Source organism: Sinocyclocheilus anshuiensis, unplaced genomic scaffold (assembly GCF_001515605.1).
Source record: "Sinocyclocheilus anshuiensis isolate Anshui unplaced genomic scaffold, SAMN03320099.WGS_v1.1 scaffold982, whole genome shotgun sequence".
NCBI classification, from domain to species: domain Eukaryota; kingdom Metazoa; phylum Chordata; class Actinopteri; order Cypriniformes; family Cyprinidae; genus Sinocyclocheilus; species Sinocyclocheilus anshuiensis.
This window is the reverse complement of record NW_015539879.1, coordinates 28804-53051: the sequence shown is the minus strand read 5'-3', so window position 1 is coordinate 53051 and position 24248 is coordinate 28804. Positions and strand designations below refer to the sequence as shown.

The following is a 24248-nucleotide window of genomic DNA, read 5'->3' as shown; positions in this document are numbered from 1 at the left end:
ACTCTTTCTTTGCAGACAAAAGAAACACAAACTTGCATAGAGGATTTCTGAAAGACAATCATTTTTTACCATTGCTATTAGAGCAAGTATATTCACAAATAATGTGTTATATGCCTTTTTATATGCTTGATGTGTTTTATGTAATCGGTGGAGTTTTAATCTGTGCATTATACCCCTTTTAGTAGATAAATGTACCATGTGTGTGTGTAAGATATGTGAAGTTTGATGTTGAACGAATGGTCGCGTTATTTCCAGAATGCTGACATGAATGAAAAGTTGGTATTATATACAGTGTTCGTAGTACGACACTTTATTGAAGTTATTAACAAAACTTGCAGAGATGTTCCCCCACATGATGGACGGAGCATTAGATTAATTTATGCACGAAGAGGAACAGTACAGGGTGTGGCCCCGCCCTGCAGCAATATTTGATTGCAAGCACAGCCTCATGGGATGTACCAAATCATCTCGCTTAAAACCACAGTGACTGAAGTAATTCGTTGCTTGAACTGCTGGAACCGCAGAACAGCGCGAACACGCAACTAGCGTTCTTGTCATCCAGAACTCTCAAACACTCCGTTGAAGCTTCGTGACTCTGCAGAAATCTTCAAAGTCTTTGAACTGCGCAACTCAGACTCTCAACTTCAAGCATGTCACCCTTCGTAACTAAGGCAGCCAACCTCCGAAGCTCCTACGTAACCAAGCAACCATCCATTCATCACGAGTGTTTTCCCAAAAGGACGCCATCCAAGGACCGAGCGCCATCCAACCAGAAGAGCCAGGACTCCCTCAGCCAGAAAAGGAAACCCCGCCTCCAGCGCAAAACGCAAGTAACAGACAAAATCTTCTCCTTGCAGAAACTGGTGCTGAATCTTCTTTAGCAGTTAAAGATAAGCCAAATATCTGCTTTTGTGATTTTCTCAAGTTGCGATTTAAGAACTAGTAGCAAATACTAGACTTTTGGGACTTAAGTCAAACTCAGTAACTCTCATCCTCCAAATACTAGACTTTTGGGACTTAAGTCAAACTCAGTAACTCTCATCCTCTGATGTGTGTGTGTGTGTGTGTGTGTGTGTGTGTGTGTGTGCTATTTAGTAGTGTAGTTTCATGTATCCTAGAGTAGCAAACAATAAATTCTTATTTCATTATAAAGAAGCAGTGTTGTGTATTTATAAAGCTAAACGTTTGCCCAGATCTTGTTACCTAGCTCATAGGAAAAAAATATTGCTAGCATGTATTATGACCTTTGGCCAAGGGAATAATATAAATATCAAAATTGATAAGATATACTGATTTTAATGTTTCGCTGGACGAATAGTTGATAAAGTGTAAACTATCAATTTTGAATCCGTTTTAATCAAGTTGATTCTGAATCTTTAGATTCAATTCCCTTTGAACTTGGGGTTAATTCTTACAATCGAGTCAGGCTTCTGCAGCCATTACTTCCTCGTTCCCAAGAAAGCTGGCTCGCTCAGACCTATTCTAGATCTCAGACACCTGAATCGCTCACTTATGAGATGGCCGTTCAAGATTTTGAAACAGATCCTTGTGCAGATTTGCTGCATGAATAAATTGTTTAACTGTTTACGTCATACAGCTGTGGTTCCCAACAACTCCATCAGGTCTTGAAGTCTCCACTAAGAAGCAGATGAAGTGAATCAGGTGTTTTTAATTAGGGAGACATATAAAATGTGCAGATTTGAAAACTTCCACCAGTCTTCCATTCAGTTTCTGAATCCAGATGCTCTGTCTCGAATGTATTCTCCTGATATTCCAACCCATCTACCTGACAACATTTACTAGACAGACTCCGGTTCGTGTCGTGGCCGCATCACCACCTCGGGTGTGCATTATTTTCTAAGAATTCAACAACCCATCGTCAATTATTCCTTACTTATACTACGGGGCCATTGAATGCTTGAATCTGATTAGCTGACAAGCGTTCTAAGGTGTGCAATTATTTTCAGGGAAACGCACAGCGAACATAATTCCAGTCAGGTCTTGACCGCATTACATGTAAATATCACTTCGCCAAATGATTTGAGTTATTTCAAAGGTCCTTACAGCCTATAACAACAAAAGAACCAAAACCCACAATGACACTGGCCAAACAAATAAATATAGTACACAATAGGATAAAAACAACATATTTCCATGTTTTTGCCACAAAATTACGTTTTATTATGTAAAAAAAAAGCACATACTCCATCTCTCCAGCTCTCTCTCCCTCACAGACGCACATACTGTACAGTTTGCACACACGCTAACATACGCGCTAATGTTGTTAGGGCTACTCTGACGATTTTATCAGTAACATGATCAACTTAAAAACTACATGACTTCTCACAAGATAGGTAACAACGGCGCTGTTCGTGAAGAAAATTAACTTAAAGTTTCACTATTAGTAAAGACATTGCTGTCGAACTCTTTTGAGAGACTCACAGACTCAGAGAGGCAAGTCACATGCTTAATCTATCTCTCTCTCCCTCTCTCTGATAACTTAGTTATTAGCTGCATTAGTCTGCTATCAATGGCTCAAGCCTCCGTTACTAGGTCTAAAATGACATTTTGGAATTAGCAATGGAGGCGTTGGATGAGATGCGGAAGAAATTAATCCTACTCACAATAGCGTTTTAAGTACAAAACCTGGACAAATACCTTGAAATATATAATCTGATCGATGTCTTGAGGTGTGGTAACCATAGTATAAGCAGAATAATTGACTTTGGTCCGTTGAATTCTTAGACAATAATGCACACCCAAGGTGTAACACCACCTCGGGTGTGCATTATTGTCTAAGAATTCAACGGCCCATCGTCAGTTATTCCTTACATAATTCACCTTTATTCTACACCGCTCTTGTCGCCTCCCTTATGAATGCTCTGATGATTTCCTGGTTTTATGCAGCCCCTTTTTATGCAGTTTTGTGATTCGCTAAACCGTCTAGTGCCTAGAGTCTAAACGTCATGCCCCTCACCTCAGTGGCATGTGCTCTGGTTGTATTGTAAACACTGGCGTCATCAATATTGCTTATCAATTTGAGCCCGATTGAGACCCAGAGAATATTAGTGAAGAGGATCGCGTAGAACCTGTGCAAGCACGTCTCTTACAGGACGTTTCAGAATGGTATGTTTTTTATTTGTTGTCGTCTCATACTTTTAGATACGCTGTTACTTGTAAATGCAACTGCTTATGTTAGCTTCTAATATATAGTTTTATCCTGATTAAAGCTTTAATACAGCAGAATGCATGACTGCGTTGTAGCATTTTTGTAACAGTAAGAAGTGTTTGACAGCCAGTATTGCTCGTTACCATGGTAACCACATGCACATCCATGTTTAAAGGGGTCATATGATGCGATTTAAATTTTTCCTTTCTCTTTGGAGTGTTACAAGCTCTTGGTGCATAAAGAAGATCTGTAAAGTTGCAAAGACTAAAGTCTCAAATCCAAAGAGATATTCTTTATAAAAGTTCAGAGTCAGCCACAAAAGGCGGGGCATAGAGGAGAAACAATAATGTACAGTATGTGGAAAATGTGTTTTTTTAACTTTAAACCGCATAAACATATTTCATTACACCAAATACACAAAATAATGTTCTTTTTAGCAGCATCATATGACCCCTTTAACGCTTCTCGTAGCTATGTGAGAAATATCTGTCTGTCTATACACAAAGTGCATAATTGGAACACAGTTCATTGTTGGAGCTGACGAGCTGATGATCTGAATCAGGTGAGAGAGAGAGATGCAGAGCAGAGCGTGTGTAGAGCAGGGGGATGCGAGGAACAAGATTAAGAACCGCTGCTTTAGAACATTGATTTTGAAACTTGTGAATCCATTAGAATCGTTGGAGGACAGAATCGCGATTCATATATGAATAGATTTTTTCGTGCACCCCTAGTTTTGACGGAATGGCAACAACTCTTCCTGTTCTCTAAAGCGGCGCAACATGGCCCCGCCCCCTTTGTTGCATGTTCCCGGGGGTGGAGTTTATGAACATTTCAGGGTTTGTGATGTCACCAGCCCGGGAGGTAGCTCGTTGTAGTCCCTACGAGCCATAAGTGTAGGCATTAAACTGCCATAATTTTAAAAGACAATATCTCCGTTTGCATTGAACTTTCAGCGTCGTAACTTTGCACATATTGTTTCTGCTCAAACAGCAACATTACACACTAACTAAAGTTAAAAAAAGTGAAATCACAATCAACCTCCCCTTTAAGGGTATTTCACCCAAAAATGAAAATTTTGCCATAATTTACTCATCCTCATGTCATTCCAAATCTGTATGTTTCTTTCTTATGAACACAAAACTGGAAGACCTCAGGCAGGTCTTTCTGACTTCTGACGTTCGGTCTTTCTGACAGGAAGACCTCAGGCAGTTCGGGTCGGCAGCTATCTGCCATGTGCCGTGTGCTGCTTTATATATTTTTTTTTACATTTTACCTTATTTGTATATTTGTATAGTTGTATTTTATACTTAATCTGTATATCTGTATTTATGTTCTACTGTTAGTGTTATCTGTATGCACCAAGGGTCTGAGAGTAACGCAATTTCAATTCTCCGTGTGTATGTGCTGTACATGTGGAAGAATTGACAATAAAGCAGACTTGACTTGACTTGACTTGAAAAGATGATTATTTTCAAGAATGCTGGTAATCAAACAGTTGTTGGTCCCCATTTACTTCCATAGTAGGGAAAGAAATACTATGGAAATCAATGGGGACCATTCTTCAAAATAATCTTATTTTATGTTCATTTACCTTCTTTTTCTTTCATAAGAAAGAAACTCATACAGGTTTGGAACGACATGAGGGTTAGTAGATGATGACAAAATTTTCATTTTTAGGTGAACTATCCCTTTAATAATCACATAACTTTTGAAGTGTAGCTTGATGCTAATTGTACCTCTGATTATATTTTATGATGTATTCTTGTAAGCATTATAGATGGTTTGTGTTTCTGGCAGTGGCGGTGTTTCACAAAACCATAGGGTATGGCAGTGGTGTAAATAGTGTGGGGGTGGGGGGCAGTTTTGATCAATAAAAAATCCTACGGCACACCACTAATCACTGAAAAAAACAAAGATAGAAAAGTTTTTATTTTTATTTTCAATAATTAAACTGCGTCGTCAGAGTTATCAGACACTTGCACTTAACATTTTATGAACATCAATCTCATGGAGTTCAGAGTGATGACAGAGATCTGTGTTTTGTCTGTCATTAGAACGGCTGTATCTGAGGCATTGCATTGCATTACACGCTTTCATCAACAGGTTATAACTTTTATTGTAGCTGTATGGACGCTTTGTTTTTCTTGTTTAATACACTTGGCTGAAATCACATGATAAACAATGAAGCGTATAATACAAAATATAATAGAGATACGAAGTTTGGATAATTTTCCATGGAACACCTGACTGGTCGACGGCCATACTCCGCCATACGGAAAGGCCGCCCCTGGTTTCTGGTGAAGAACCAAACTTTATTTGTTTTAATTTAATGCTGTATTTTGAGCAGCGGATGACGTTAAAGCCATATACAAGATACATATGAGGAAAAATGCATTGTTGGTCAATGCCGCCTAGTAAGCAGGTGTGAATTATCAGAAGGCAATCAATCGTTTTGCATTCAGTGTAAAAACACAGTTTGTTTGCGATAAAGGTCCTCCTCCTGCTATTAGGGGTGGAACAAAGAGCTCAAGAACTCATGACACAAAAAAGTTTTGGTTCTTCTAGACCAGTGGTTCCCAATCCTGGTCCTGGAGAACCCCCAACACTGCACATTTTAGATGTCTCCCTATTCAAACACACCTGATTCAACTCATCAGTTCATTAGTGAAGACTCCAAGACCTCAAATGTGAGGGTGCTTTCACACCTCTAGATCGATTGCTTTGTAATAATTTTAATCCCTGTTTCGGAACAATGTTGCTTTTTATTCTTGGTGCGGTTCGCTTTCACACTTGCTTTGTTCTGAAACAGTGATTAAAATTATTACAATGTTGCTTTTTATTTTTGGTGCGGTTCGCTTTCACACGGCAAAGTTTCTAAACGGACCAAATTTGTTAATACAAGTCACACGCGAGTAAACTGTTGTCTCATTGGTCAAAGTTCCACAGTTTATTTTCCGGGATTCCACTTAGCCGTCACGCATGTCATCCGTCAGGATGGAACGATAGCAGCTTCGCGGGCTTATTGTTGAGTTTTTTGTAGCTGTCGTTATAATTTATCATTTTGAGCAGGAGTCCAGGATTGATTGGGAAAATATTTTTAAAATGCACCTACTACAAAGAAGAGCAATAAGACGGCATTATAAAATAAAAAAGTGCGCTTTGATTTTTGAATGGCAAAGACGGGGCTCACCCACAGACATTCACAGGTTCATTTTGAGGTATTAGCAAAACAACAGAGCTAATGCTTTTCACGGAACGTACGTATTTACCCATCATAAATTGTGATATAGCCTGGTTCGTTGGTCCGTTTGATCGGATTGCTTTCTCACTACAACCGAACCGCTCCAGAGTTCATTTTCAATCGAGCCGAGACCACCTCGTTCAGGCGATCTCAGACCGATTGTTTTGGCGCGGATCCGAGCGCGATTGCCGTGTTCACATATGCCCAAACGAACCGAGCTAAGGGGGGGAAACGCGCCAGGTTCCGAAACAACGGGCCAGGTGTGAAAGCACCCTTAGTGTCAGATAAGAGAGAGACACCAAAAACGTGCAGTGTTGGGGGTTCTCCAGGACCAGGATTGGGAACCACTGTTCTAGACAATTCTTGTAGTCTGTTCTAAATCTACCATCATAAAGAGATAAGTGATCTAGTCTTGCCACACTCTTCTTTCTTTTACTTAGTTTCTTGTCTTTCCTCATTTTAAAGTTATGTTTTGCTGCAAAGCCATTTCTCTGACTTGGTCTTTGCCCGCCTCAAACTTCAAGCCTACAAGACTCTGCATCCAATCATAAGCCAATGATAATGAAACCCTTTTCAGAAAATGATGCCACAGGAAAGGGAGGTTTCTGCAGAACAAGAAGGGACTTTCCCAATCAATGGGCTTTTATCAACCGCTTTACCTAACTGGATAAAATGATGAAGGCCCAGCCCTATCCCCATCCCTAAAACTAGCCCCTAGTGGGTTAGGGCTAATCGGGTAAAATATCCACAAATTGGGAAAAGCCCTTAATTGATTGGACAATGCCCCCTAGTGTCCTGCAGAGACATATACTTGGGACACAAGGGAATACCCATTCAAAAGATGTAACATCACAAAATGTCCAAATCTCAAGAGGAAATTGTCATTTTTAGATCTCTACAAAAAATGGATTACTCAGTGGATTTTTAATAAATTTTCATCCATAGCATCAATATTTTAGCTTTCTTCATGTATTTTGTTAATCAAAAAAAAAATAAAATAAATTCTTACACAGAATGAACCATTTGGAGATGAATCCTATATAATGCAGTGGGATGTTCAATATTTCCATTCAGTTTATGTCATTTTATTTATAATATTTCTTTTTATTGAAGCATTTCACAACAAGATTCTAAAGTATCAATATAAGAAATGGAGTGACGCTTCTATACAGACGAAATTAGAGGGCATCCACCACAACCGAAAGTATACCAAAGGTGATGGTGAGGTATGGCCACGAGTTCAAGTGTACGTAAGAAAATAGGAAGCCTCAAAGTATAAAATGGTGAAGTAAAAAGAGGTTTAATGCAAATAAATTAAGTAACAATGGAGGTGAAAAACTGGGTGGTGGTTGTAGAAGCATTACTTGTTTAGATGTGTATGATCATCATAAAATCAGATTTGGCCCACATTCAACTGTGGTGTGAGCGTAGCCTTAATTTTACACAGACACGTATTTTCTGGTGCCATAGTAAATTGCTGGGCCATTTAAAATGCTTTCCACACAAAGAACACGAATAGGGTCTCACATCTGCATGGGTTTTCAGGTGTATCTGTAAGTGTGATGGCAACAGGAATTTTTTATTACACTGAATGCATTTAAATTGTTTTCCTCCAGAGTGAATTTGTAAATGACGTTTCAGGCCTCTTCGATATCTTAAACTTTTCTTACGCTGAAGACATGTGAAAGACCTCTTTCTAGTGTGAGTTCTCGTGTGAGTCTGAAGGCTTCTTTTATTTATATAACTCTTTCCACAGTGATGGCACATGAAAGGCTTCTTTCCAGTGTGAGTTATTAAATGATTCTTAAGGCGTTTCATGTTTGTGAAACTCCTTCCACACTGTTGACATATAAAACAGTTCTCCCTTGAGTGAATCCTCATGTGCTGATTAAGGTTTTCTTTACATCTAAAATTCTTTCCACACTGACCACATACGAATGGCTTCTCTCCAGTGTGAACTCTAATGTGGGTATCAAGGGTCACTTTACGAGTGAAACTCTTTCCACATTGACCACATATGAATGGTTTTTCTCCAGTGTGACTGTTCATGTGATAACTAAGGCCTAGTTCACGTGTGAAGCCCTTCCCACATAATTTGCAGGTGTAAGGCTTCTCTCCGGTGTGAATCCTCATGTGTTTTTTAAGGTTTCCTTTTTGAGTGAAACTCTTTCCACACTGTTGGCAGCTGAAAGAGCTCTCTCCAGTGTGAATTCTCATGTGGACCTTAAGGTTTCCTTTTTCAGTGAAACACTTTCCACACTGTTGGCAAGTGAAAGAGCTCTCACCAGTGTGAATTTTTATGTGGACTTTAAGGTTTCCTCTTTGAGAGAAGCCTTTTCCACATTGCTGGCAGGTGAAAGGCCTTTCTCCAGTGTGAACTCTCATGTGGACAGTAAGGTTTCCTTTTTCATTGAAACTCTTTCCACACTGTTGGCAGGTGAAAGGTTTCTCTCCTTTGTGAATTCTCATGTGGACTTTAAGATTTCCAACTTGATCAAAACTCTTTCCACACTCTTGGCAGGTGAAATACCTTTTAGTTCCTTTCTTCTGACCTCTTTTTTGTGAGGAAATCTTTTCAGTCTTTCTGGATATTTCTTCAGTCATAAAGTCATGATGTCTCTCATACTGATACTTCTGCTCCATTTCATTAAGCTCGAGATTCTCCTCCTTCAGCGTCATCAGGTCTAAAGTGAAAAAAGGCAAATACAAGTTAACTCCAGTTTAAAGGCTCAATGCAAAAGACATCAAAATATTTAGACATTCAAAGCATCAAAACCAACAACATGTACGCTGTATACACCATCTTTTCCTGTACACAATAAGGCAGTGGTTTTCAACCTTGGTCCAGGGGACCCACCACTCTGCACATTTTGTTTGTCTCCATTATTTATGATCTGATCCATCATTTGTATGATGGGATTGACAGCAAACAAATGTTTCATGAATCACATTAACCGTGTCGTAAGTTGCTTTGTGCGCTCGGATCTGTGCTTGTGTAAATTAGAATGGATGTGTCTGTGACCCATTATAAATATCACAAATATATGATTTACACGGGGGTTTAGTTTTACATGTGCAAATAGGAGCATAAACAACAGAACATGAGGATTCACACTAGGGATGGGCGATATCTTATTGTTTGCGATATACCGGTAAAAATTCTCCACACGATAAGAATTCGTCTTCCCGCGATAACGATAAAGTCTAGTTGTTGACATATTTCTGTGTGCGGCTGTGTGGAGTGACGTGAAGGAAGGCGGACGTGAAATTGAGCAGCTCCTTCTACAATCTGGAACAGGTTTGAATAGGGCTGTACAGTGCAACAAAAATCGGTCTGAGCCTTGAGTAAATGTACTACAGTAGCACGTGTGCGACACAGTTTTACATGTGTATGAGTCGTTTACAAACTTGTTGTCCAACAAAGATATTTTAATTTATTGACATGCTCTCCATATTAACTTCATAACATAGTCGAGTGTTTGAAATAACTTATTTTTGTGATCAGATGTGGTTTCGTATCAGAATAAGGCAGAAATCATACTATTTTATAGCATTATATACAGTGATAAAGGCTATGTCAATTAGCATTGCATTATAAATATACTTTATCCTTATAAAAAATACCCAAGATTGCTTGAAGAACACAGATACCATATATTTTGTGCAATCGCATGTTTATTGTCTTCAGGTTTCCTCAGTTAAAATTTCTCTATCTGCGTTTTATTCAGGTACAGCGATCACTGGATATTCTTCCTGGAGCATTACTTCTACTATGCATATGTGGAGTTTCTGCGCAAGGGCGTCCTCCGGCTTCCAGTATGAATTTAACAGTCGTTACATTAAGTGTGTACTCAGTAATGCTCACAACACCCTATTTTGGGTAAAAATAGGAAAGATAATACTTTTCTCTAAAGAAACAGGATTCCCTAAATTATCGTCATTGATACCATTATCGCAGTAAACATCAGAAATTATCGCGATATATTTTTAAGCCCATATCGCCCATCCCTAATTCACACATGGTCAAATCACATACCTGCAGCAATTTTGTGAATGGAAGAAAAACAGAATAAAATTGTATATATAAAAGGAATAAAATAAATAGGATAACACAAAATATATTTCAATTAAAAATTAACAGATTAACAAAACAAAAGAAAAAAACTGCGACAAGTTGAGTATATGATAAGTTTTGGTTCATTTTTTTATTCCTTTTGCGTTAGATTGATAATTAAGGGCCAATGGGCCTCATTTATGAAACGAAAGTATGACGGTCGTTTCAACGCAAAACTTCAATCTACAATCAAATCTCACGTCTGGTCTCAGCTCGTGTACGCAAGTTTTTGAGTTAGCCTGAACTTGCGCCCAGCATATAAATCTGGTGGAGAAATGTAGAACGACAGCATTTTGTTCATTTAGGTTATTTTCCTGACCGACAACCGAAGCTCATTAGTCTGTCACTGACCAGTAAGATTAGAATATATTTCGTTTTTTTTGTTTTATTCAGGGCTTTAGCTATTTATGCGCGAATATCAACGTAAACAACAGACCATGAGGATTGTCGCATCGCGCACCTGCAGCGCTTCTGTGAACGGAGAAAAACTTACTTTTGGAGTAAGATCAATTTCTCTTTCACAAGATTACTTCCTCTTTTTGGCCGGGTTTCGTTTCTCCGTGTTGTAAACTCTAGAAGCGAGGCTTCTAAACCGGGTTTTTAGGGGCGTGATATTAAAATTATGATTGTTTTCTGCTGCCACATTTATCAACGTGCGATCATTTGTACGATGAGATTGGCGGCATACGAATGTTTTTATGAATCACACATGAACTTGTAAGTTGATTTGTGTGCACGGATCTGCGCTCGTTTCTACGTTAGACTGATAAATGAGGCCCACTGTCTTTATTGAATAGTTCAACTAAAAAACTCGGGCCATGCTCTGGTTGGTCAGCAGAGGACAAGAAGAATAGACAGGAAGGCAAAAGTTGGCACTGGGAGATCAGTCCACACACACCATCAATCCAGGAATGAGACAAGATCAAGGCCAATAATAGAAAGAGTTCATTAAAGGGTTAGTTCACCCAAAAATGAAAATTCTGTCATTAATTACTCACCCTCATTTTGTTCCAAACCCGTAAGATATTTTTGATGAAATCCATGAGCTCTTTGGCCCTCCATAGACAGCAAGGGTCCTACCCCCGAGTAACCATCTACCGCCATTATGGAGAGTACCATGATGCAGCGCAGTGCATGCGTGGTATTCTCCATAATGGTTTTTTTTTGCGCACAAAAAGTATTCTCGTAGCTTCATAAAATTACAGTTGAACCACTGAAGACACATATACTACTTTATTGATGTCCTTACTACCTTTCTGGGCCTTGAATGTGGTAGTTGTGTTGCTGGCTATGCAGGGTCAGAAAGATCTTGGATTTCATCAAAAAAATATCTTAATTTGTGTTCCGAAGATGAACGAAGGTCTTACGGGTTCGGAACAACACGAGGATGAGTAATTAATGACAGAATTTTCATTTTTGGGTGAACTATCCCTTTAACAAACAACAGTCTGGAAGAGAAGGTCCAAAGGAGCAATTTCACTCATAATCAGTGTACCACACAGTATCAATGCCAGGCAGGGCAGATCGATGAGGCATGAATATCCAGTAAACTGGGCAAACAGATGGCATAAGCTCTAGACACACAGGTAAACGGAGGGTTTGACAGTCTGACAGGGAGTCAGAGAACAGGTGAGAATACAAGAAATGCCCTGAAACTGAAGTGAGTGAGGACAAAATATGTGCAAAACTAGTGAGTGGCTGCCATATGGGGAAAAGAAAAACAAACAAACCCAAGTTCTGTAATCAGTCCTTTGGTAATGAGACAGCCTTCTTCCAACTTTGAAATTTTGCAGGTGTAACACCCCTTCCTGCCACTGGGAATTTTATGGGTGACGCCCAGGTTCTTTAATATAATGGGCTTAATTTGTTTAATCTATTTCACACCTTTGTCACAAAATATCAGGAAAAATTTAATACAACTGACCACAAAGACGAAAAGTTAACCCAAATTTTTATTTACTTCATTGAAATGAATCTGTTGTCAATAAAAAATAAAAGAATACAATTATTTCGTTTTACAGTGGTAGTCTTTTCAATAAAGTTTCTATCAAACCACAAGTGTGTAGTCCCTTTCTATCAAATGAGCTCTATATGTAAAATCAACAGTCAGCAATATGAAAGAAACAAAATCAAGAACTGTCACAAATCAATAAAATATATAACACTCTAAGCCGGCAAATACTACGTAAAATACTTTTCAGTTCCTGTTGCAGGCCTGTTTGCTGCTTGTGTTCGTAGAGGCCAAAAACGCACGGCTGCTTCACTCACTTGAGCCACAACAAATTAAAATAAAACTGAAAACAGGTACCTGTGTTTACGATATCAGTCGTTTAAATCAGGATCATACACAGTCACAGTCTGTTGGTTTTCTAATCGGAATCCATCCCCCCGAAGCACATTTGGCAGACGTCAATGTTAATCCAATCCTCCAGGCAGCGCGGGCGCTTCCTAACTTGACGATGCCCTACCGAACTCAGAATCCTCTCACTCTGGGTCAGCGGTAGACAGCAATCCAGTCACCACGGTTCACGTCCGTTATCGTTCTTCTTATCACTTTTCTTGCCGATGATCGCGACCATAGACAGTTAACGCGAGATGCATTGGCTCGCCGCCAATAGTTCTGCAGTAATGTCTGTGCGTACTTTAAATTAGTCAGGAACTTCGCAGTCACGCTTAGCCAGCAGTAACTCAAAAAGTTCACTTACTCAAATTCCACTCTAATGTTCTCGAGATGGACTACAATGTTCGTATTTCTAACGAAAACCACATATACAGGGAGATATCTAGCCGACATCTCCCTTCTCTCGCTCGTACTCTATTCTATTGCTCCTTCTCTGTCCGTTCTCCCGTCTCATCCCGTCCCTCCTTCATATCCTGATACATGATAGGTTATTATTCACAAAGTACCCAATTACATTATAAGGAAATAAAATTCACAGGCCCAACAGTTTAGGTTCTCTCGAAGTGTTTTTTTTTTCCAGTACGCTTTAACTTATAACTTTATACAACATTAACATAAACTTTACTTACAAATATAAAACGGTAACAAATTCTGTAGCAGGGGCTACACAGGGTCAAAAAATTTGCTCTAGCTGGTTCAAAATGCAGCAGCTACTCGAGATGGACTACAATGTTCGTATTTCTAACGAAAACCACATATACAGGGAGATATCTAGCCGACATCTCCCTTCTCTCGCTCGTACTCTATTCTATTGCTCCTTCTCTGTCCGTTCTCCCGTCTCATCCCGTCCCTCCTTCATATCCTGATACATGATAGGTTATTATTCACAAAGTACCCAATTACATTATAAGGAAATAAAATTCACAGGCCCAACAGTTTAGGTTCTCTCGAAGTGTTTTTTTTTTCCAGTACGCTTTAACTTATAACTTTATACAACATTAACATAAACTTTACTTACAAATATAAAACGGTAACAAATTCTGTAGCAGGGGCTACACGGTCAAAAACTTTGCTCTAGCTGGTTCAAAATGCAGCAGCTAGAGTGCTTACCAGACACACTGGCCACTAATGGCACCACTTTGTCTTAGGATCAACTGCATAAGAGGATAAACTCTTACTAGCATTAAATCATTTGCCTGACTCAATCTGCCCCGCCATACCCATCTGCCTGTTTTTAAGCATGGCATGACCCCCAAAAGCCTCCGAAACGTGGGATATACTGAACTGATCTCAAACATCAGTTAAGGCATTTTTTAACTAATTGGCTTTGGCACTATTAAGCCCAATCTTTTATTTTACATCAGCAGTCACGCAGGTGTCTAAACAGAGAACGTAATTTGTGACAGGAATATGTGGTTAACATTTCTGCTTTGTGGAATATTCTAAATTGGAATATGAAAACAGTCCAACAGCAACTGAGCATTTCGCACTGAGGGCATCCACCACAACTGAACTGTTCACTGAACTCATGCTAAGATTATGATGCAAAACACAGTTGAGGATACTTTTATTAGGAGAGGGAAATTTCCTTTTAAGAGTGACAAGGTCATTGATTAGAAGAAGAACTGGCTGTTTGCTAACACGACAGAGATGCTGATTTTACTCAAATTGAACCTAGACTTCATTTCAAAGTGAAAGTTGAGTGCCCGATACATAAATAAAAATGAATAATTATAATATTTATATTGCTGATAATTATGCTCCTGAACACAAATAATGTTCTACGATATCTTAAAATAGTCTTGATAATTATTAAAGCATAATAATCCCTCCAATCACTGACTCAACTTGTCCACGTAGTCAGGGCTTTTACCGATATTCTTTAACTGTTTAATTGTGCTCTAGTCTTACTTTAATATATTTAAAATTAAAAGTGCAATAATTTTAGTAATAAACTAAAAAGAAACTAAAAATACAAGACAACCACATATATGAACAAATAAAACTTTTTTGCCGTTTTATTGTCTTTATTGAGATAGGATAGTATGTAGACAGGAAAGTGGTAGAGAGAGAGGGGGATGGGATCAGGAAAGGTCCGCCAGCCGGGACTCGAACTCGGGACACCCGAAGAGGCTATTGGTGCAGACATGAACAAATAAGAGTGTTTTCACACTTGGTCCTTTGTCAGGGGTCTCAGTGCGGTTCGCGTGATTTTTGGCTTATATGTAAACACTCCAAACGATCTCAGACCCCTCAGAAGCTAATCGAACAGAGACCATCTCGGGAGGTGGTCTGAGTACGGTTTGCTTTCGGCTAAAGTTATGGTTCGCTAAAACAGGGTTTCTGCAGACTTGAACAACACTGCAAATAACAATAATTACAGCTGCAATAAATAATGTTATGAGATTAATGTTTTAAATGCATTTATGAATATACAAATAAGAAATGTTGAGGGGAAAAATGCATACTTTTCAACAAACTTCTCAACTGAACCACCAGTAAGTAAGTGACGGTAAGTCACTTAATGAGCGAGTCACTGAGTCATTCATTCAACTGATTGAGTGTGTTATCATGCTGCTATCTTAAGGACTTTCGCGGACAGCTGACTCCTAAAGTTTTTGATATTCTTCATATTCTGTGTGGTGGTCAGATAAGTAAGTCATTAGGTCCGTCAGACTGAAGATATTTTAGCGGTAATGAGACCAAAAATAATTAAGACCCATCGAATCCGAATTTAAGACATTTTAAGACTTTTTAAGGCCTTATATTAGGAAAACGTTATTTAAGACTTTTTAAGGACCCGCGGACACCCTGTAAAAACATGCATTGTGAACACAAATCGGCCGGGGCTTACTTGATTTTGCCATCTAGCGAATTCCGATGTAATTTGGTCATCAGATGTCTCCGTACAAATCAGCTGTTCATAATGGCTGCTTCTTCTGGCAGATCTCTACAAATTATTTGCTCACAACGTACACTCGTTTATTTTAATTTCAACCACTTCCAACCTGTGTAAGAGAGACGCGGCTGTGTGCCTGGCTAGTTTAAATGTTTTGATACGTTTTTAAGAGCGCACATCCCAGTGGGGGCTAAACTACACTCTCTTTAAAGTCTAGTAAACTGTCAAAACCCATGGTTCACATACACACTGTTGGTTTTGTCTCTATCAAATGTAAACTGGGAAAGAAATCGCATGTGTATCAATATACTGATTTATGCATTACAGTAGATCTAGTCTAGCAGCCTAATATGAGAATCAGTATAGAATATTATTCTTACATTTACATTTAACAGACGCTTTTATCCAAAGCGACTTACAAATGAGGACAATAAAAGCAGTCAAAACTAACAAAAGAGCAACAATATATAAGTGCAAATGACAAGTCTCGGTTAGCCTAACGCAGTACACGAAGCAAGGTGTGTGTGTATATATATATATATATATATATATATATATTATACACATACACACACAAAGTAAAACAAATAGATAGAATAGAAAAAATAGAAAGCTAGTGTTTGTTTGTTTTTTGTTATTTTTTTCAATAAAAATAAAAAATAAAAAAAAGAAGATATAGATAAAGTAGAATTAAAATAGAATAGAAAGTGTTAAGAGTTAGAGGGTCAAATAAAGGTTAAATAATATGCTTAATAGTATGCTGTTTTATTTTTTGCATTTGATTATTCCATTTCTTACTTGAATGCTGCTTTTAAGGATACCTACTGTTCCTGAAAAATTTAAAGCAGTTTATTATATTTTCTTTTATTTACATTATTTGTCCAATTTCAATTTTCAATTTGCCTTCTGCTATAAAATAAACATGATCACATGAACAAGGAAACAAATCAAAATATATATTATTTACAAAGGTGTACAAAACTTATATTTTTGTGCAAAAGATAAACTTATTAGAGGAATATGCCATGTTCAAAGGTAAGCTCATTCAACAGTTTTTATCAAAGTTGTTTTTACAAAATAATACTAACAACAACAACAATAATCTTTACAAATAAATCTCTTGGTTAGTGAGGCACATTGTAAGTAAAATAGAAACAAATTTTGGATGCCATAGTGTCAGCCATCAAACACTGAAATGGACTAGATCCAAAAAGCAACAATCTGAACACAAAGAGGTCTGAGACACCATTACTACTAAAGGCTGGCTGCACACTAGAGGATTTTAAGGCCCGATTTGCACTCCCGAACGATCGGGGGGGTGTGGCCCGATTCGCAGCTTGTCGCAAGCGTTTTTTTGTCCAAAAAATCCTTTATTGTGTGGTGTCATGATACGATTATTTAACTGCTCCCGATCGAGACGGAGTGTCACCTAATGCCGAGTTCACACTGCACGATATTAGCCCGATTTTTCACTCGCCGACAGGTTTTGTGAAATCGCTGACAAATGCCCGACATCGGTGGCAAATCGGTGCTCGTTCACGCGAGTGACAATCACGCAGTGTGAATTATCAAAGACGCGATCTATCTGTTTTTCTTTTTCTCCTTGTAGCTGGAAATCAGCTCACAGACAATTTGCGGGCTATATATATATATATTTTAATAATTACAGTCTCGCTTGAGAACTCCGGTCTGACGCACTCGGGTTCTCGCGTGATTTCCTTGTCACTTCTCGCGTGTGTTTTGTTGCTGCCTCTGACGTGATACCCGCGATAGCCAATGAGAGCGAGCAAGTGTCACCTACCGGATGTTGCATGCTTCTGTAGCTGAAACTTGGCAGCCACAAACATGCCATGAAAGCAGAGAACATCACCCATATTCTTTTTTATACTTTGTTTTTCACTGTACAACAGAACGCATGCTGGGAGAGCCAGCTGTCAACATTGCTTGTCCTCTATTTGTTTTTCTTCTCTAGTCACGTTTGATCTTGCGAGTGTCCGTGAGACCTCGTGTCACTGTGAAATCGTTGTGCGTTGAAAAGTGTGTGGTCTCGTGGTCTGGTCTAATCATCTAGTGTGCGCATTCAGAGGATTATAAGGCTAAAAATCGGTTGAACTGTCTTCATGTCTGTGGTCTCCCATGGTTTTAAAATTTGAATTTTCGTCTAGTGTGCAGCCAGCTTAAGTGGACCAAAAAAGGATCTGAGTCCTCTTTCAGGAACAGGGACAGTGTGAACACAAAGAAAACTGGGTCCTTTTTCACTTGGTCCACCTCTTGGTCCACTTAAAGGGGTCTGGGTTTGGTTCTTTTAAAGAGGACTCAAGTGTGAAAACACCCTAAAACACACACACACACATTTTTTTTTTATGTATTTCCACATTAGATGCATTGTCATTATGCACATTATATTTATATTTTATATTTATGTATTTTTCAGAAAGTTTTTATCCAAAGCGACTTAGAGTGAATTCAAGATATATATTTTATCAGCTCATGCATTCTCTGGGAATCAAATCCACAAAACTGACATTGTTAGCGCCATATATGCTGTTTGAGCTACAGGAATGCATTAAGTAAATTGATTACAATTTATCAACTTCATACAACAAGTAAATTAACTTCGTAAGTTAATTTAATCAGCCTCCATGTTATGTTAATTTTAAATACTTTTTTGTGAAAGCTCATAGAAACATGAACGTAGCAGGTTTCAGCAGACATAAGATAACAGTGAATGTATGTATATCATTATATTTCTTCCAGAATTTCACCTGTCTATAAGAAAATGTTTAAACTGTAAAAATATAATTCTCAAACTTACTCTAAACATTAAATCTGAAGACTTTTGCTTTCAAGTGCAGTGAGGCTATTTTTCTATTAAAGATATTTTAATGTAAATGTTTTAATGATTTAATGTTTAAATGTAATTTATTTCTATGATCAAAGCTGAATTTTCAGCATAATTACTCCAGTCTTTAGTGTCACATGATCCTTCAGAAATCATTTTAATATGCTGATTTGCTGCTTAATTATCAACAATTATTTGTGATCAATTATTAATAACGGTTCTTTTTATTATCAATACTGAAAACTGTTTTTGCTTCTTAATATTTTTGTGGAAACTGTGATACTTTATAGGTAATCCTAATTGTGATAGGATTATTTGTTGAATACAAAGTTAAAGAACAGCATTTTTTTTTAAATATAAATAATTTGTAATAAGTATATCTGTACTGCCACTTAAACCAATTCAGTGCAACCTTGTTGAATAAAATTATTAATTATTATTATTATTATTATTTTAAATCTTACTCCAGACTGAAAGGTAATGTATCACATTTTCCACAAAAATATTGGGCAGCACAACTGTTTTCAACATTGATAATAATCAGTCATGTTTCTTGAGCAAATCAGCATGTTAGAATGATTTCTGAAGGATCATGTGACACTGAAGACTGGAGTAATTATGCTGAAAATTCAGCTTTGATCACAGAAATAAATTTTTTTTTACTATATATTTGCATAGAAAACAGCTATTCTAAATTGTAACTTTATATATTTCACATGTTACTGTTTACTGTAATTTTCATCATTATAAATTTTTTTATACTATTTTCCACAATTGTAACTCTATTCTATAAATGACAGGAGATGTCAAGAAATTGAAAGGCACAATAAAAACAGTCCACATTCTGCACTACATTCCAAGACTTCTAGAGCAGAGCAGAGTAGAGCATTGTTATATGGACTGATATTATGGTAGGCATTTAACTTTAGTGATATTAAACTGTCCCTCTATGTAAAAGAGATGTGTAAAATATTATTTAAAATTTGCCATATACACCAGGAAAGACAAATTATAATGTAAAGAAGCATGACAGTTATTCATTAATGTTCATTAATTTGTATGTTAGTAACTGGTGTTAAAAGTAGCTCTAATGAGCTGGTGGGTTTATGGTGTGGTGGCCCGCTCTGTGCCAAAAAGTCCAGGGCCACTTTTTAGCCCCAGTCCGCCCCTGGCCCATGGTTAAAAATAATAATAATAATAATAATAATAATCTGAATTTTAAAACAATTAAGCAACCATCTTCTGGGCTTACATAGCTCTTCTCTTTCTTTCACAGTGTTTCACACAGACAGTTAATTATTTCACATGAACAGCCTTTCAGAGTTATACACCTTTTCTGGATAACCTGTCTTACCACCACCAAAAACACATATCCACTATACTGAGCATGTCAACCATGCACTTCAGCTCCACTGATGAGCATGAAGAGGTCATCACGGCCCTTCTCGCAGGGTGGTGGTGGGCAATAATTGAGGTAGAAGATCTTTTGTGATCATCTAAGAAGAATGAATGAGTGTGGGGACCTCACTTCAGGCTAGTGGTGGGGTATTGTGGAGACCCCACATGGATCACCTATTACTCCTAAGTACCAACAGGAAGAGCTCATGCCGGCAAGGTCCCCTGAGGGAGCACCTGTGCCAGACGTGTACCCACAGGGAGCACCTGTTCCTGCCAGGCACCCACTGAGGAGAAAAGTGAAAATCCCTGAAAATATCAGACTTTATCTAACAAGGAATGTCATCTTGACACCATTGACCCTAAGGCCCCCAAAGGGACCACCAAGGTCTGCCAAGACTCTCTTCTCCTGGGGAAGCACCTGTTTCCATCAAATCCCCAGAGGAAACAACTGCGCATACCTCATCCCAAGAGGGAAGCACCTGTGCCCACCTTACCCCAAGAGGAAGGACCTGTGCCCATTTCGTACCAAGAGAAAGTACCTATGCCAGGTTCATTCCGAGGCAGCACTAGTGCCCACCTTGAGCCAAGAGAAAGCACCAGTGCCTGCTCTGTACCAAGACAAAGCACCTATGCCCACCTTGTCCCCTGAGGAAGCACTGGTGGCAGACGGGTCCCCACAGGAAGCACCTGTGCCTGCCAGGCACCAACTGAGGAGAAAACTAAAAATCCCTGAAAATATGAGACTTTACCTAACAAGGGATGTCATCGTGACACCATTGGCCCTAAGGCCCCCGAAGGGACCACCAAGGTCTGCCAAGACTCTCTTCCCCTGGGGAAGCACCTGTTTCCATCAAATTCCCAGAGGAAACACCTGCGCATACCTCATCCCAAGAGGGAAGCACCTGTGCCCACCTTATCCCAAGAGGAAGGACCTCGTCCCCTGAGAAAGCACTGTTGGCAGACGGGTCCCCGCAGGAAGCACCTGTGCCTGCCAGGCACCAACTGAGGAGAAAACTAAAAATCCCTGAAAATATGAGACTTTACCTAACAAGGGATGTCATCTTGACACCATTGGCCCTAAGGCCCCCGAAGGGTCCACAAAGGTCTGCAAAGACTGCAAAAGGAGCACCAGTCCGTGTCTCTTCCCCTGGGGAAGCACCTATTTCCACCAAATCCCCAGAAGAAACACCTGTGCATACCTCATCCCAAGAGGGAAGCACCTGTACCCACTTCGTACCAAGAGAAAGTACCTATGCCAGGCTCATTCCCTGATGCAGCACTAGTGCCCACCTTGAGCCAAGAGGAAGCACCAGTGCCCGCCTTGTACCAAGAGAAAGCACCTGGGCCCACCACATCCCCTGAGGAAGCACTGGTTGCAGACGGGTCCCCGCAGAAAGCACAAAGGGACCACCACCAAGGCCTGCCAAAACTACAAAAGGAGCACCAGTGCCTGCCTCATCACTTGGAGAAGCACATGTTCCCACCAGTTCCCCAGAGGGAGCACCCGTGCACGCCATGTCCAGTGTGGAAGCCCCAGTGCCTGCCTCATCCCAAGAGGAAGCACCAGTGCCCGCCTCATCCCCTAAAGAAGCACCAGTGGCCTCCTTGTCTCAAGAGGAAGCACCAGTGCCTGCCTCATACCAACAGGAAGAAATGCCAGCCTCATCCCAAGAGGAAACACCAGTGCCCACTGCAACCACTAAGGAAGTACTTGTCCCTGCCAGGTCCCCAGAGAAAGCACCAGTGCCTGCCTCGGATGGTGGTGTGAAGATCTTTCCACCAGCCAGGAACGGTGAGCGAAAATGTTGTGATTTTCCTCTGTGATGGTACCACAAGGCATCACTCACTTGTCATATGTGTAGCATTTTGAAGAGAGATTGAAGCATTTTAAAGGTGTTGATGTAGTTATATATGTTACTACACCAATTCACAAGTGGTACAATTTGCTCAGGCCAATTTTTTTTTTTTTTTTGTATGACATTAAAATTTAATGTCTTTTTAGAATTAAAATGCACATAAATGTGTTTGTTTGTCTTAGAACTTTAGGCCTTTACACCTTTTATACTTAAATGCAGACATTGAAATGACACTCACTATGTGGTACAGTACAAATATTTTGAGTGTTCCTTATTTTTCCCCTTATTTTCCTATAAAAACACAATTATGCCTTATTTCCCTTTTCTGAAGTTAGTAACGCAAGTGCCTACAGAGAGGATGAGTGGAGTGGATTTTAATCTATGATTCTGTCGACACTGGATGTGACACAATGCAAATAGAAAAATCTGTAACAGTAAACTGATGGCCCATTCTATATCTAACATACTCCAAAGGTTTGCGGTATTTCTGACATGAAGTACAAATGGATTTGCAGCAGCCACCTTATTTTTATTGTTCATATTAAATCACTTTTAAGTACTGGACTTCATAAAAGAGAGCCTTGAAATTTTATTTAGTTTTTCTGGTTTTACAATAATGCTGCTACTCCAATAACTGATTTTATTTTTTAGCTGCTTCACCCCAGCTGAAAAAAAGTGCACTTCCATAATATACTTAAAGTGATCTGTTTTCATGCAATAATTTTGTGTTTAATTTACTAAAAATTATTCTTTAGTACTTCTTAAGATAATCTTAAGAACATTTAAGTGTACTCAACTGTGCTATTCGGGGACAACACCATGAATATAAACTCAAATGTGCTTTTAACATACTTTCTCTGTATTTATATGAAATTAGTTACCACTTGTAATACACTTGAACCCATCTTTCATACACTAGTGGGTTCAAGTGTACTACAAGTGTACTAAATGTATTTAGTATGTAACTAAATATATATATTTTTTAAATACAGATTTATAAAGTACAATTTTAATAAATTTTAGTATATTAAGTACAAAATTAGTGCATGAAAATACAGCACTTTAAGCACATTATGGAAGTGAGTTTTTCCCCCCGCCTGTGACCACTTTAGTGGAATTGGGATTTCTGTTGTTCATGTTTACTATGCTATACTAATTTTAGTATAATTCTACAACAAACTGAACTGTTAATAAGAAAAATATTTAGTTTGTATATTTTGTAATAATAGTAATAACAGTAATAATAATAATAATAAAGTTGGATTCAGACTTTTTTTCTTAATGCATTACAGAGCTATTCAGTTGTCAAGCGTATCATACACTAGAGATCCTCTGAGACAAAAGATCTATTGAGAGTTAGGCCCTCACATTTATATTGTGGGGCTTAATGTGAAGAACATTCCACACGTGTGCAACCACATTGAGTTCTTGAGAAGAAACACTCATCCTAGATAAACTTCTGATTATACATTTACAAATGTATTAGAAGGTTGTTAGAAGATGTAGAGATGAATGCGCAGTGTTATGTGCTGCTGACCAAGTAAGCAGCTTACAAATAATGTTTACATTATATTTGTGATATGATTATCTGTCACAGAGTGTATCCTTGGCCATTTTGTGTTCTTGCTGGTACTAATGCATGACTCAGCGGTTTGCGATCAATTAGTGACACTGATTGAAATCAATTTGGCACCAGATATCTTCATTTGTGGATGTTTATGTATTTGTGTATTATCAATTAGGCTAAGATTGATGCTGTTTACATAAGATGTGCTCTATGAGCACAATTTCTAATTGGCAATAATAGAATCTTATTGCAACATATCTTATATCTATAACATATTGAATGTTTATAACATACCTTATTTATGCCTTACAATAGCTTAACCTGCATTATATGTGCAGACATGTATATATAGAATTCAGTGATACTATTTTAAACATATTGTATTTCTGTATTTTTAAAAAACAGAACACTTCTCAAGTATAATCATCAACTAGACAAAAACTTTTGTTCTGATTTGTTTCAGTTCCAGATGCGAATGGACAATGAAGCAGCTCTGTGTTCCTCAATTATGTTAATCAAGGCTGACATGCGCTTCGTCTTTAGAAGCAATGTCTTTCTTCGCTTGCTTAGCTGATTTAGATGCCATTTTCTACTCCATTTTTTTTCAACTACCCTTGGTTATTGTGGTGTTTAATTATATTTGAAAACATTATACATATAAAGGTTTATTAACTATAAGTAAAAAACTTCTGTACAGAGAGCATGAGGTGGACAAATTTACTCCATTAGCATCCAGAACCAGAAAGAACCCCCCCCCCCCC

At 38.5% G+C, this 24248-nt stretch overlaps 2 protein-coding genes across 4 annotated transcripts in view; one reads left to right on the top strand and one right to left on the bottom strand.

Moving 5' to 3' along the window:
* Positions 1-24248, top strand: part of LOC107685389 (gastrula zinc finger protein XlCGF57.1-like) — a 228654-nt gene that overhangs the window by 191521 nt on the left and 12885 nt on the right. The window lies entirely within an intron of this gene.
* The window catches only part of LOC107685390 (gastrula zinc finger protein XlCGF52.1-like), a 22248-nt gene continuing 5645 nt past the window's right edge, over positions 7646-24248 (bottom strand). For all 3 annotated transcript variants that reach the window (XM_016481959.1, XM_016481960.1, XM_016481961.1), the window contains one exon: positions 7646-9094. In XM_016481959.1, the coding sequence (XP_016337445.1) occupies positions 7821-9094 (1274 nt within the window). In that variant the 3' untranslated portion in view covers positions 7646-7820. The remainder of the gene's footprint in view (positions 9095-24248) is intronic.